The sequence below is a fragment of the Chanodichthys erythropterus genome, chromosome 11, assembly GCF_024489055.1.
Source record: "Chanodichthys erythropterus isolate Z2021 chromosome 11, ASM2448905v1, whole genome shotgun sequence".
Taxonomy (NCBI): domain Eukaryota; kingdom Metazoa; phylum Chordata; class Actinopteri; order Cypriniformes; family Xenocyprididae; genus Chanodichthys; species Chanodichthys erythropterus.
In genome coordinates, this window is record NC_090231.1 from 14,739,479 (window position 1) to 14,753,737 (window position 14,259).

The 14,259-nt window shown below is 38.4% G+C and overlaps 1 protein-coding gene across 5 annotated transcripts in view; it reads left to right on the forward strand.

Annotated features, from left to right (window-relative positions):
* Positions 1-7,948, forward strand: part of LOC137030360 (B-cell scaffold protein with ankyrin repeats-like) — a 45,977-nt gene extending 38,029 nt beyond the window's left edge. The window contains exons 9-16 of one of the 5 annotated variants that reach the window (XM_067400626.1): positions 105-311; positions 4,468-4,530; positions 4,701-4,882; positions 6,284-6,347; positions 6,739-6,768; positions 7,118-7,197; positions 7,318-7,349; positions 7,512-7,948. In XM_067400626.1, the coding sequence (XP_067256727.1) occupies positions 105-311; positions 4,468-4,530; positions 4,701-4,882; positions 6,284-6,347; positions 6,739-6,768; positions 7,118-7,197; positions 7,318-7,347 (656 nt within the window). In that variant the 3' untranslated portion in view covers positions 7,348-7,349; positions 7,512-7,948. Of the gene's footprint in view, positions 1-104; positions 312-4,467; positions 4,531-4,700; positions 4,883-6,283; positions 6,348-6,738; positions 7,227-7,317; positions 7,350-7,511 lie in introns of those variants that run through there. The other 4 variants (XM_067400627.1, XR_010896402.1, XM_067400625.1 and 1 more) reach the window with 4 other exon arrangements.
* The last annotated feature ends 6,311 nt before the right edge of the window (positions 7,949-14,259 follow it).

A 14,259-nucleotide genomic window follows, 5' to 3' on the forward strand; every position in this document is an offset into this window, starting at 1 on the left:
ACCTGTAGAAAGAGTTGAAATCCCCACCACTAATGCACAGACTGACCATCTGTCTGGAACATGCAAACACAGACAAGAAATTGACCCTGCTGTTCTTTACACAGATAATCTTCAGGTGGCTTATCCTAATGAGGAACACCAAAACAGTGAAGATGAGAATGTCTATACTCCTCTGGGTAAAGATGAGGAAGAGTATGACACCATCCTTACATCCAGCGGCTCTGTAGCAATAGTGAACCGCCCCCCTGCACCGACTCCACGGCCTGATTCACTTCCCACCCCAGATGACAAGACTCCCTTCATTGCACAAGGTTTGAATTTTAAATTTGAATTATGACTTCTGGACTATTTGTGTTTGTCATTGGCAGTGTTTGGGAAAGTTTCTTTTAAAAGTAATGCGCTACGATATTGCGTTACTTCCTAAAAAAGTAACATTGTGTTACTTAGTTACTTTTTATAGAAAGTAATGCATAACGTTACTTTTGTGTTACTTTTTTCTCATCTGGGCTGTTTGTTTGTTTTTATAACAAATAAAGTCCTATTTTTGGCAAATGTAAAGGCCCTTTCATACCAAAAGTGAAATGAATAAGCCTCAGGCTGAAAGAAATGCAAATTCACACCTGTACAGTAGAGGGTGCAATTCAAACAAGCCTTTCAGCTGTACTGCCATTCTGGAATACAGAAGAATAGGATGCAGGAGAAGAAGTAAATGAGTAAATGTATGCTCACATTTAGTCTAGAACTGCAATAACCTTCATGTTTATACAGCGCACACATCACCTCTGCACTTACTCCTGATTTCTCTCAACATGGGGACAGGGGAGCTGTCAGTCAATAAATGGGAAAACAAAGTAAATTGGATTACTTGTTTGAAAAGTAACTCCGATATTTTGTCGTAAATTTAAAAGTAATGCGTTACTTTACAAGTTACTTGAAAAAAGTAATCTGATTACGTAACTCAACGAGAGATTGTAATGCTTTATCCCCAACACTAATCATTGGCCAGTTGAGGACCTTTAATGGATTGGTGACACTGACAGCAAATTCGCTTATTTCGTGCCCTTGTGAGCATTTTAACAAACATCAGTGTCTGTTTTGACATTAAAACGTATTAAAAGCTAAAGCTGGTCTAAATGATTTCTTCAATAAAAACACAAAGCTTCCATTTTGCCCATTACAATGGACGGTGTCACTGTGCTGGCCCAGTTCAGTCAGTTCTCAGTGTTTATAAATACTTAATAACATTTCAGACTGTTATTTGCTCTCTAATCCTTTATTATACTGAGAGAAAAGAGACCTTAATATGGACCAGGCAGCAATCTTAAATGTTCAATTTTAGTTTCATTAATAATTCAATTAGATGAAGGTGCCAAGTGACTTGTATTGTTAGAGCTTTATAAATCATTTACGCACTCCTGGAGCTGTATTCGTAAAGAATCAAATAAGCAGTACTCTTATAGATCACAATCACTTCAGTTTCATCTGTTGATCTCATGAACAACAGTATCCGATCCTTGTTAGACATTCCTTACAAATTCACAGCATGATTCCAGTAAGCACTTATGCCTTATTTTTGTGAAACAACACAACACACAATTCCTACATCACCTTTGACCAGTGCTCACAGAGGAGCAATTGCTTAGCAACTAAAACTTACGACACATCAAGCTTCAAGTGTCCACAGCCATGACTCTAGCTAACTGTATCTGTGAGTATGAGCCAGTGCATGTGTTATTTGGATGACACTGTAAAGCAGAGCAACAAGATATATTTACAACACTATCAGAGGCTATTTTGCATGAAACAGATGGTAACTAGCTAGTGTTGCTATGGCTGTCTTGTAATAGCCTCATATTTCACATTTTAATGCAGAGTAGATGAAAACATATGTAATGACTCGCATTCAGAAAATCTATCTATCTATCTATCTATCTATCTATCTATCTATCTATCTATCTATCTATCTATCTATCTATCTATCTATCTATCTATCTATCTATCTATCTATCTATCTATCTATCTATCTATCTATCTATCTATCTATCTATCTATCTATCCATCTATCCATCTATCTAATCTAGTCTGTAGTGTCCCTATCTGCCTGTCTGTCTACAATTATCTATGTTTATCAGATTTTGAAATCTGTTTTAGAAGTTCAGTACTGATGACTGTTTTTTTTTTTTTTTTTTTTTTTTTTTTGACAATCAAAATCTCGGCTAAGGTTTCATGTTGGACTGAAAGATGAGGAGAATAAAAAAGTTGGTACTGAAAAGCCTCTTCATCAAAGAGGAATGATGGACAAAAAAGGAGGTCAAAGATATGTGCTATTTTTGCAGAATACTGTAGTTATTATCAGCTTCTCTCTGAAATCCCCTCCTTCTGATGTACAAACTCCTTTTGTACTGATACAGACATCACAATAGGCCTACATCAAATTCATATTGACAGGGCATTCGTATTTATATCATGGAGGGAGTCTTCATAGCTCATTTTAACCACTGACATTTAGTGAAAGAATAGCATCGACCAGTTTCAATTACCTTATATATTTCACATATATAATCAGAGCACATTTAATACAGTGTGCACAATGTTCAAAGCAAAATTAAACAGCTCGAGGCATGCTATTTTCCATAAACCATATGTATTAAACCCATTACATGAGTGGTTGAAACTGAAGAAACGAAGTACATCATTTTTTCTGTTCACAGATTGTTGAAGGGCCACAAGTCTTTATGGTGTACGGACCGCTACTGTTTTAGAGTCATATTTCCCTGTCATTATGCTGTGTGGCAGTGCTGCAGTAAGCAATATGAGTGTGTGTAGTGTGTGTGTGTGTGTGTGTGCGTGTGTGTGTGTGTGTGTATGTTGGGTTCAGTGGGGGTTGGGAAGAGTTTATTAGTGAGTCTCTCTGCTGGGAATACTGTTGTCATAATGAGCTGGTCTTTACATTGAGAGCAGGGATGGCGGACAGAATCTGATGCATTGTGACAGCTCCATTTGATGCACATCTCTCATTCACCTGTCTAAAAAACAATAGACATAACAAAGAGGTTATTATTATTATAACAAGATAAATTAGGGTTAAGCTTGATGTTATTCATGACAAGTCATAACTTCTCTGCTCACTGCAACACATGTGCATACACACACACACACATGTTGGGTTTACATGTTTTATGGGGACTTTCCATAGACATAAAGATTTTTATATTGTACAAACTGTATATTCTATCCCCAAACCCTTCCTCTAAACACAAGAAAACAGAAAACGTTCTGCATTCTTACATTAAAAAAAAAAAAAAAAAAAAAACATCATTCTGTATGATTTATAATCTGTTTTCCTAATTGGGATGAAAAAATTCATCCCCCCCCCACATACACCAGTTAGACCACTATGACAACATCTGCAACCAATCAGAGTAGGGGCCAAGTAGGGTCAGCATTGCGCATTACACATGTTTTCCATCTCTCTTATTCCACAACATGAAAATACTAAGGGCAAGAAAGCAAGATTTTTCCATCCATTTCTACAGAGGGTCTTTCGCCTACGCACTGATCAGATTTCTTCGCCTACTCAGGAGGTAGAGAGCCTCCAGGGGAGGGGCCAGTGTGTGCTGTGCTTTTGGACTCAAACTACAGCAACTTGGACTTCACAAGTGTAACGAAACCCGTGATAACAGAGAATGAAAGCCAGCACCATTGGTTTTCTCAGGGGGCGATGACAGAATTAAAAAAAAAAAGGATTCCCAAGTATGCAGGATTGCCGCATAAAATTCTCCATTATTGCAGCTACTTTTGAAATCTATGTTGAATGGGATGCTGGGACATTGTGGTGCTCTTCATTAGTATGTTATAATGCAGTGGTTCTGTGGTTGTATGTTTCCCTTATATGACACACTCTGTTCCGTTCATGGAACTCTTTCCTAAAGAGCTATTGATCTGAATCAGGTGTGTTAAATGAAGAAGACATACAAAAAGTGCAGAGCAGTGAGTCCCTAAGACCTGAGTTGAGAGCCACTGTGAACCACGGACCATGACAAAAAGATAAGGTTTGAATTCGTATGGCAGTGGGACACAGAAAGCATGCAGCATATCGATCAGTTTCATCAATGAATGCATCCTTCACTTTAATTCCATTTGCTTGCCCTCATTGATCTCATTGGGCCTCAACTATTCGTATGAGGGTTGTGAGACTGCTTCATGTTTATTTGGAGGCATGGGATTAAACATTTGATTATTATGAAATATTGTCACTCCTCATATCTTGGAACAGAATTCATGCTTTTTGTTGTCAGACTGGGAGAGCTGAATGTTTTTGAACACATGCCTCCACCTTGTGGACTTTCCAGGATAATGCAGACTCATTCTCAGATGTGTTTGGTACACTGATGCAGTGTGGAAGCAATAACCGCAACTTTAATAATTCTGTATTTATGTGATTTTTTTTTTTTTTTTTTTTTACAGTATTCCAAAAGAAAAAGTCCCAAGGAGATGCTGAAACACTATATTCTCTTCCCACAAGACAGGGTGAGATTTGTTTGTCTGAAAATGGAATAGTTTTATATACACTGTGAAATAACATGATATTTTATGTTTTGGCTGTAAAGCTGAAAAGCCTTTAATTTTCTTAATGTGTTTAAATAACTCAATATTGTTAAGTTGACATTTTAACTGCTTTGTGGTCTCCATTGTGACAGCAAGGCAAAGGGATAGCATCTCGTCCACTTATGACACCTTTGTGCCCAGTCAGCCACCAGGACTGGACGAGCTGATCAAACTTCAGGAGGAGGTGAAGATGGGCACACTAAGTATAGATGATGCTCTGGACCAATTCAATGACTGGCAAAGGCTTCAAAAGGGAAAGGACAGTGTCCAACAGGTGATGAAAGCAAATCTATTTAAAAAAAACTCTCCTTAAAGCATCACAATCTAACTAGTTTGTGTATTATAGTAATATAATAATATTTGATAAATGTAATTTTAAATTTTAATCACATATTAAATCTTGTATTGTGTTAGGATTCTGTGGTGGAAATTACATGGAAATTGACATTTTATATATATATAATATAATGTTTCTTGAAATCTTGAATTTCTTGGGAAAAAGTTTCTTAGATAATTTTAATTAGACCTTCATATAACTAAAGAAAAAATGTTAGTTTTAATACAAATCACTGCTTGGACATAAAAGTGTCTGTAGATGAAGAAAAAGTAAATTGTATTGTCATTTTTCCTATTTAAGTTAAAACATAAGGAAAGAATGGAATAAAACATTTCTTCCTGACAACAGTGAGCCATATAGTAGGTACAAATGTAATATATATAAGGACTGTAAATGTGCTGCTAACACTTTATATTGATGCTCCCCCAAAAGACATTCTGTAACTATGCAAGTATGTCAACTTATTCTTCTAACCCAAACACCCAAGTCTACTAAGACTCTAATGAGAGCTGACATGTAGTTGCAAATTAATTATAGCTATTTCACATTTAGTTGCAAAGTTACTTATACGTAGTTAGTAGAATGTCTAAAGTGGACTATTGAAATAATGTGTGTATAATGAGACTGATACACAAATATTATTTATAATACTGTATATATAATTACTGTTGATGAGAAGATTTAATTGCACACACCCGAGTCCTCTTCATCATTACTGCTGTAATTTAACTAGTACATCTCTTCAACCTGCACAGCTGACATACTTCAATATTTGCACTTTATTTTACAGCACATTGTGTGCACTTACAGTGCATTTACCTAAGAAAGTAATGAGTAAAATAAGTAAAATTCAGGGTTAATAGCTAGTTATTGTAATTACTATAGTAAGTACATACACCATAAAAAAAGAGAAAAAAGATTATTTAAAGTTGTAAATAAATCAAAGATTACTAAAGTACATTTTACAAAAAACAAAGTATTAATTTTTTCTATTTCAAAATTTCACATATAATTAAGTGTGTTACTTGGCAATACTTTGTACTTATTTGTGAAATTTACTAGCAATTTCTGAGTGAAAATTATTTCTACACCAATTTTTTTTCATTGTACTATAAAAATCTGTAAAATTAAAGTAAACAAAGGGCAGTAGATCCCTGTGCACATTTGAAAAAAACAAAAAAACAAAAAACACCTTTTCAATGTAGCCTTTAAAAAGAATAGTTCATTATATTTACTTTACACTACCTACAAATTCATTTTTGAGTCCTCTTGGCATGAATAGTGTCCTGCGCCTAAAAAGTGCATATTAAAGCCTGTTCAACTAATTGTTTTCCACAGGAGAAAATACAGCAATTGAGGGAAAGCATCGTCAGCAACAGAGAGGATGATGAAAGTGTATATGGTAGGTTATTGCATCTGCTCGATAAATTTGAGATGAATCGTTCATAAAATATGTCTATAAAAAAAGACTTCAAATCTGATACAAAGGCCCCAGAAATTTCTCTTTGATGCTTCCAAGAGTTTACTAAAATATGTTATTATAAGTTCTGTTTGGACAGACATCAAAAGATGTTTCTCTGCTTGTGTTGTTCATTCTGCACAATGATTAATCAATCTCAAAATAGAGCCAGAGCCAATAGGTTGAGAAAACATCTCATGGATCAGTTATAAAGTTTCCTTAATGTAAAGATTACAGCAAGAATATGACAGAAAAAAAGAAAGTCTCATTGGGTGAGCAAGACGGGTTGAAAATGTATCTATGTGAGTTAACAGGCCTCTTTCCTCTCTATCAGATAAAATCAGCATCATTCATCACACGCCAAGTAAGTGCCCTGCCATGAAAGGAAGAAAACTTTCTTTGTTGCTGTTACTTTATATTTGTATCTCTCTCCTCCATATCTGTGGCAATGAGGCTTTTGCGTCTCAGGGGACCTGTTAGCGAGAAGAACGGCTTATACACAAGTCCTTTAGTCTCTGTGTCTGGAAGTCTTTGAGAAGCCACATTACCTTATATACTACTGTACTAGTGTTTTTGCAGTCTAGAGCCAGCCACCCCTTGCTAAATTCTGTATACTCATGATAAAAGTGTCTGATAGTTTAGTGAAGGGCTGAGGTAGGGAAGTTTCCCTGTGATGCTAAATGTATGTATACATAAATATATATTCTGTATAGCTGCGTCTGCAAATGAGTGTCGAAGATCGAGCCAGCAACTGGACACAGAGTTCTACAGTAAACCTCTTAAAGGACAGAATGTGAGTGTATGAGGGACATTTTGTACATGCACTGTTCCTCAAGTATACTATAATACTTTGAGCTAGGAGGTTGTTTTACCCAGTAAGTTGTCTTATATTTCCTCTGCTCTTTTTTAATAGTCAAATTTCTTCAGGAAGGCAGATAAGTAAAAGTAAGTATCATACAAACCATTAATATTTTTTATGTACATATGTACATAATGAGTTTGTATGTTTTTTTGATTAGTGAGCCAAAAGATGACAATGTAATGCAATCAGTGCCACAATGTGTTGTCACTATTGATTTTTTTTTTTGTGTGTGTGTCTTTTTTCAGTCATCCTGTTTGAAGAAACACTGAATGCTGCTCTGAAGAAATGCACTAAACAGGAACTGATACATTGTAATTAATATTAAAAACAATCTCACAGCAATTTGTAACTATTTTTCATTTTACGAATTGGTATTGGAATTGGAATATGCATGAATCCCAAATTTGTTAGGGATAGGGGTGGAACGTAATGCTTTCTTTTTTTCTAAAAATCATACATTTTCATATGAATTACTTCATACAAATTCATACGAAAGTGCCATCACTTTCGTAAGTTGTATTTTCTCATTGGGTTGGGTTGGTTAATATCCAGTCTGTCAGACTCTTAGTCATATCCAACTAATCACTATTTTACTATCCCACTATTTTTCTTTTTTTTTTTTTTTTACTGAATGCCTCTCAAGGCTTTAGTAGCATTGTTTATATAAAGATCTTTTTGTAGCTTTCACCACCACTGTTTACTCAATATTATTTAAACATATATTTATAATTTCTTTAAAATGTTTATAATTTATATTCAATAAAGAATTCTACTATTCTAAGATTCTACTATACTAAGATTCTGTCTTATTAATGTTTTCTGTCTCATGGTTTTAAAGATATTTTTAGTTACATTGCATGTTCTGGTCCTAAGGGGGTGCTGTGCTACTAAGCATAGTAATCGGTTTTCTGGTCTACGCAGATCTCTCATATTGTATTGACGGTATTGCATTTTGATAGACAAAAACAAAGCCATTGCACATCACGTTGTCCCAGTGGACCTCTCAGTACCATACGGATCACTGATTGTAAGTAAGGACACAAACAAGCGTCTGGGAGAAAGCAACTACAGAAGTGAGGTCTTCCCACACGCTGCTTCGGTGTCAGGGGACACGGATCTAATGCGGATCTGCGATTCGAGGCAAAACCCCGGGAGCGGCGTTGCTAACCCGCTCTGCCTGCCAACCCTAGCAGCTGGACACATTTGCATTATCAATCATGCTCTTTGTGAATAATATGTATTAAAGCCTTGCTGCTCCACAGTGCTTGGATGAGCCAGTTCTGCCTCCAGAGATGATTCGGCTCCTGCAGCCCTGGTGGCATTTGTGTCCGTGTGTTTGCCTGTCACCTGCTGCTCTGGGAAAGAGACAGGCTTTCTGATCCACGGCTGGATCAGGCTTTGACATTCCTTCTTCAACTATAAGAGCGTTCCATCCAGTATAAATGATGCCCCACCAGTCTGAACAGGAAAGGGATGTACGCAGACCCTCCATCTTGTATGACGTTTTGTCATATTAGATCTCATTCAGTTCTCTCGCAAGAGATATATCAATTGGCAGCATCTAATCACCACTGTTATTTGCCAAAATAAATATGATTATTTATACCGCTAGTCCTTGGCCTCTTATGGAAATTAACATCAGGAGCTCTCACTTTTCTCAAGCTGGAAGAGGGATGATAAACCCTACACAAAGGATTAAGTCTTCCCTGAAGTATAGAGCTTTATCAGGGGGAGTGAAGGGCAGGATTAGGATTCAAATGCACCAACAATACTCTCATAATACCACAAACTGATAGAGATCCAACCCAGCTGAGGCTCACAGTCGACTGCAAAACCGATGGTAAACCCAAACTTTACCTCTGCTGTTTATCAGCCATTTCCTTTTTATGTTTTGCGATTTGATTAACTAACCTTCCCAGATGTCTGTGGTAAAAAAGCAATTGCTCAGAGTTTATGTAAAATCCTAGTTCCCGCAGTTTTTTGGCGTAACAAAATGCCCATGGGTCCACGAAAACACAATTGCACACAAAAATGCACTCTAGTCCCTGTCCCTGGGATTAATACCCAGAATTATACACAGCTGCTTCCCCTTTGCACCCTAATAAAAATCAGGCAATTTCACAGCCAGTGGCATTCTTTCATCCCATAATCCCCCTGCATGTGTACAGTATATGTGACCCTCCTCAACAAGGGCCAAGGCTGCTGTCGGGGTACCTCCGGTTGGTAAGAAGAGCTTTGATTTGGGGTTCCTGCCTGGGAAGAACCAAGCCGTTAAATGGAGTCCACAACAGCAGGATCCCAACACTCTCAGCCCCCCATTCTGCCTTTGCGCTCACCAGCACATCCAAATGCATTGAAATGAGTCGCATGGAGCTACCTTTCCAGAGTTAAAGCGGGCTTCAAATGAGACACAAACAGTGCACTGATTCACACAGCTCTTATTAGTGTAAATGGCACTCTTCATTAACATGTTGCTAATGGTTTGTCCTCTTAATGCTGAGTGTTTGTAATGCTAAGGACAATGCGTGAAGTGATTGCCAATCAGCAGATACAAGAGCCAGGTGTCCTCTGAGTGCATTAGTCCCAACTGCTCCTCGACAGATGTTTAACACAGGACTTTGCTGAAGTACTGGCAGGAGAAAATCATCAAGAGTAAGGCACTGAACTTTTCGCTTGTCAATCTAATGCATGCATGTAACATACTTGATATTCCCAAACTCCCACGACTTGCTTGTTATAATAGCCAAGTTATCAAGTGCCTGAGTCATTTGTTATGTAAAAGACCTACAAATCTCCCTTTTTAAAGCAAACTACAGGTGCATAAGTCTTACACTTGGCAAAATAAACACAGCATTAATCAAGCCTAAAAGAGGAGAAATCAAATCCCTGGGGCTAAATGTGTTACCTGTTAAGAAACCTGAATGTTCAAATACAGCTGGGCACAACTGTCTCACCTCTTTCAAAAAATAATATCTGGCTAAAGAAGAAAAACAAGGTAACCATCTATTTACATATTCTGGAGATAGAAGATCACCGTGGGTCAAATCTATCTACATTTCAAATATGCAGATTAAAATAATTCCGCTGCAAAACAGCAGGAAAGTAGTTGCAAAAAATCTGTTGTGATTTAATCCCTCAACCTTTCCCCTGGGTGTTCCAGCTGGGCTTTTAATCTCTGCCTGTGCTTCCTTTTGTAAACCTGTCACAGGCACAGGAGAAGCAGGGACTATCATTCAGTAAGTCCCTCGCAAGCACTTTCTAAAATGTCAGCGGCCCCCCAGCGGAACGTTTCAATCCTCCATCTCCTCTCTCGCCCTGGTTTTGGTGTTTTGGTGCCCCCTTCCAGAGCTACTCCATTCCCCAAAGGGCAAAACAGCATCTGGTGCAAGGGCAAAGGTACACAGGACAGTGCGGCCCCTGCCGACCCCTTGCCTGTCTGATCAAGGGCCAAAAGAGACCACTGGAGTGTGGCTGTACCCTTGGGTCTGTGGCTGAAAGCCCCTGTGCTGGAGCTTTGGGTAGATTAGCAGCACTGTTCCCCAATGCATGGCCTTTGTGCAGCAGCGCCCAGGCGAGGCCAAGCTGTCCGCGGCCACGGGGATGCAGTAATTCCACCGCAGGTCAGCGGCTCTGCATTTTTAAGCAGCTCCTAAAAAGGTCACTTCCGCCGAGGCGAAGCCAGAAGACTATCTCTATGGAAACCTGGTGACTTGCGTCCCCCACCAAAGTCGGCTCCCAGATTGAATCAAAGGCTACGATGATAAACAGGGATGGCTAAAGGCTTTATCTTTTATTTGCGCTCCGCTTCTTCTGAGAGGGAGTTGAGTCTTTGAAGCTGATGGTTGTGTTTTTGCAAGGATGTTTTGACTGCTTGATGTCCTCATGAAGGGCTGTGGTGTGTTGGGGGAGGGTTGATTTATATGTTTTTATAAGAGTCTTAGTGATTGAACAAATACTGTAAAGCATGAAAGGGTCGATTGCAGAACATATTTATTTTAATAAATGCTTTGACCATTTCCAGACCTTGTGGATGCTGAAGTTCTGCATGTAATGAATGTAGACTGAAAGTTTGCTTGGCCTTGTGATATTTACACTCTTTCAGAGAGAGCTTACCCATGCCAAATGCCAAGGTGCTCCAGGCTCATCTTAAAGCTAGGGTGTGTAGTTTCACAGAGGCTAGCAATAGCAAGCTACCTTTGAAAACAAAAGATCCTACACTCCCTTTAGAGTGTTCTTCAAAGCCACACCTCCTCCAAACAATTTGTACAGCCAGAGCAGAGTCTGCAAAATGTCACAAAAGACAGTCACAATCTCCAATGTGCCACGTGCATTCACCATATCAACACAACACGCATGTGTGCGCATTCACTAGAGCACCACGACACGTGTGTTGTGTTCACAACAGTGGCCGTTGTTGCATGAATGTGTGTTAGACATTAATATTTTGCAAATAAAATGTTAAATTATGTTGAGCAAACCACTGGAGTCACATGTATTACTTTAATGATGTCTTATACCTTTCTGGAGCTTGAAAGTGGTAGTTGTTTAGGCTGTTAATTGAGGGACAGAAAGCTCTCAGATTTCATCAAAAAGATCTTCATTTGTGTTCTGAAGATGAACAAAAGTCTTACGGTTTTGGAACGATATGAGCGTGAGTAATTAATGAAAGAAATTTGGGGTGAACTATCCCAAATTTTGGGTGAACTAACTCTTTAAGTAGCTTATATTTTTTAGACAAAAAAAAAATGTTAGTTGCTTCATTTTGCCCCTATACTAAACTACCCTCACCACTAATACACAGACTGACAGTCTGTCTGGAACGTGCAAAAGCGGAGACAAACAAATTGATACAACAATGAAAAGTTTCTGTGCTGCTGGACTGTATCAGTGCTTTTTGAACTATTACAACTACTGTGTCTGAAGTACATCTGACGTATAATAGTATGTTTTTAATATAAAATGTTTACATCCTTCAAGTAACTTACAATTTTACCAGTATGTGTATTCAAATGTCTGCATATTAAGATTATTTAGAAGTCATTTTTATTTTTATTTTTTAATGAGCTACTCTCCTCATGTAAATGCATCGATTTAATCATTACTACTCCTGGATGAACAATGAAGCGCTGCAATAGCAAAATTACTACAACACAAAACCCTCTTAACAAAATAGTGGCAAAATCACCCATATTTCAAAACCAGACCCCCACTACTTTTGGGTCTCATCAGAATTAGCTGCTCTCCTCAGCAACGAAAGAGATTAATTGTCCCACCACATGTGCAATAATAGCTTGATTCCATGCCCAACCAATCGAGTGTGCAATGGCAGTCCACAGAGTAATTGAGGTGATTTGGCAAGCACTGCCTCGCATACATTGTTCCATAAAGACATCCTATGTCGCATGAGGACTGCCCACATATCGCCTCAATGAGACTTGTGCCAAAGATGTGGTGTAAATATGAACTGGGGCATTGAGAAACCAAACAAAAGTGTACGTGAAAGGTCTCTGTCAGCATTGTGACTCTGATTGGGCTGTGGGCAATACACAGTGCAGATTCTCAGTGGAATCTGTTAGGTTTAAGCCTCTGGCTTAAAATTGGTCTTTTTTTGTCCATGTAAGAGATAGCCATGATGTCCTAATACCTGAAAATGTGTATGGCAGTACACTTGCCCAGTACAGGTTATGAAGGCAATCCATTTATAATGCAAACACACTTCTTGACATATTCATTTTTTATCTCATATGATACTCATACTGTCAATACAGCAAATAAAACTTGAATAGAGAAGCATAGGAAACTTGATACTTAATTCTCTAAATCTAATTTTATGCCTTGGAAAAAATGAAAGGAATAAAATGACTGGGAAATTTTCCCAGTTTCTCTCAGCCTGAGGCGGCTTTAATGGCTTTTCTCCACTTGGATGCAGGTGAGGGGGATTTGATTCCAGCTGAATCATGTAAGAACCTCCCCCCTGCCTCTCTTCATCCAGGTGTTCAGCCAATCCCTTCGCTCGCTGCCACTGGACGGTCGCCATACTCTTATTAAATCCTGCAGGCAGGCTGAGCACAGCCTCAACATGCTGCCCTCCAGTTACAGAACCACTGCACAGCGTTCTTACCCGCTAATCTGAAAAACAGAGAGAAATGGAGCTGAACATGAGTTTTAACGTGCATATGGGTAGTTTTTCATGCATTTACATAACATTTTTGTATAAGGGAGATTTAAATCCTACAAATGAATTGATATCAAATGCTTTAGTTGCTTAATATGCACTTAATTTCACAAACTTTTAGACTTGTTATCAAACAATATAAGATTTCAGGCCCACAGCATCAGAACGGATCCCTTTTCCCATCCCATGACGTGCAAACTCATACCATCTGGAGAATTCGGGCCAAAACCACCAAAGTAGTTTGTTCCCTCAAGCTGTCAGACTTCACAACAACCGACAACATCCAAACAGACTGACTGAAGTGTGATTGTTCACTCTTTGAACTCTGACATTTGTAGACATCCCCTAGTGTTTTACAATATTTTGTTTAGTGTTGCATTCATTGTTTTATAACTAATTTGCCCTTTTTATCACACTTAGCCTGTAATAAGAAGAACAATTTGTCTCAGGACTTAAAATAGACCTCAAAGTTTGTCTCCAGTTAGATTCCAACACCATGCTTATACACCCGGGATGCCAGCTTTACTGCATTAGTTTTGATAAGCTGAGCTTTTCTCACCTGCAGCCAATGACACCGCACACTTCCACCAGGCCCCATATGCAAATTATTATTAATGGTGATTCATTTACTTGGCATCCTGTGCCAAGCCTGATTATTAGAAAAAGAGAGCGAGAAGAGCGAAAAATACTCCCATGTTGCGGTTTTTAAGTCCAACCCCCCACCCAGCTTCCAGCGTTGCTATAGAAACTCCCAATCAGAGACTGTTGTGCCCATGCGCTTGGCGTGGGTTTCGGTGGCGCAGGTGGAATGCATATGG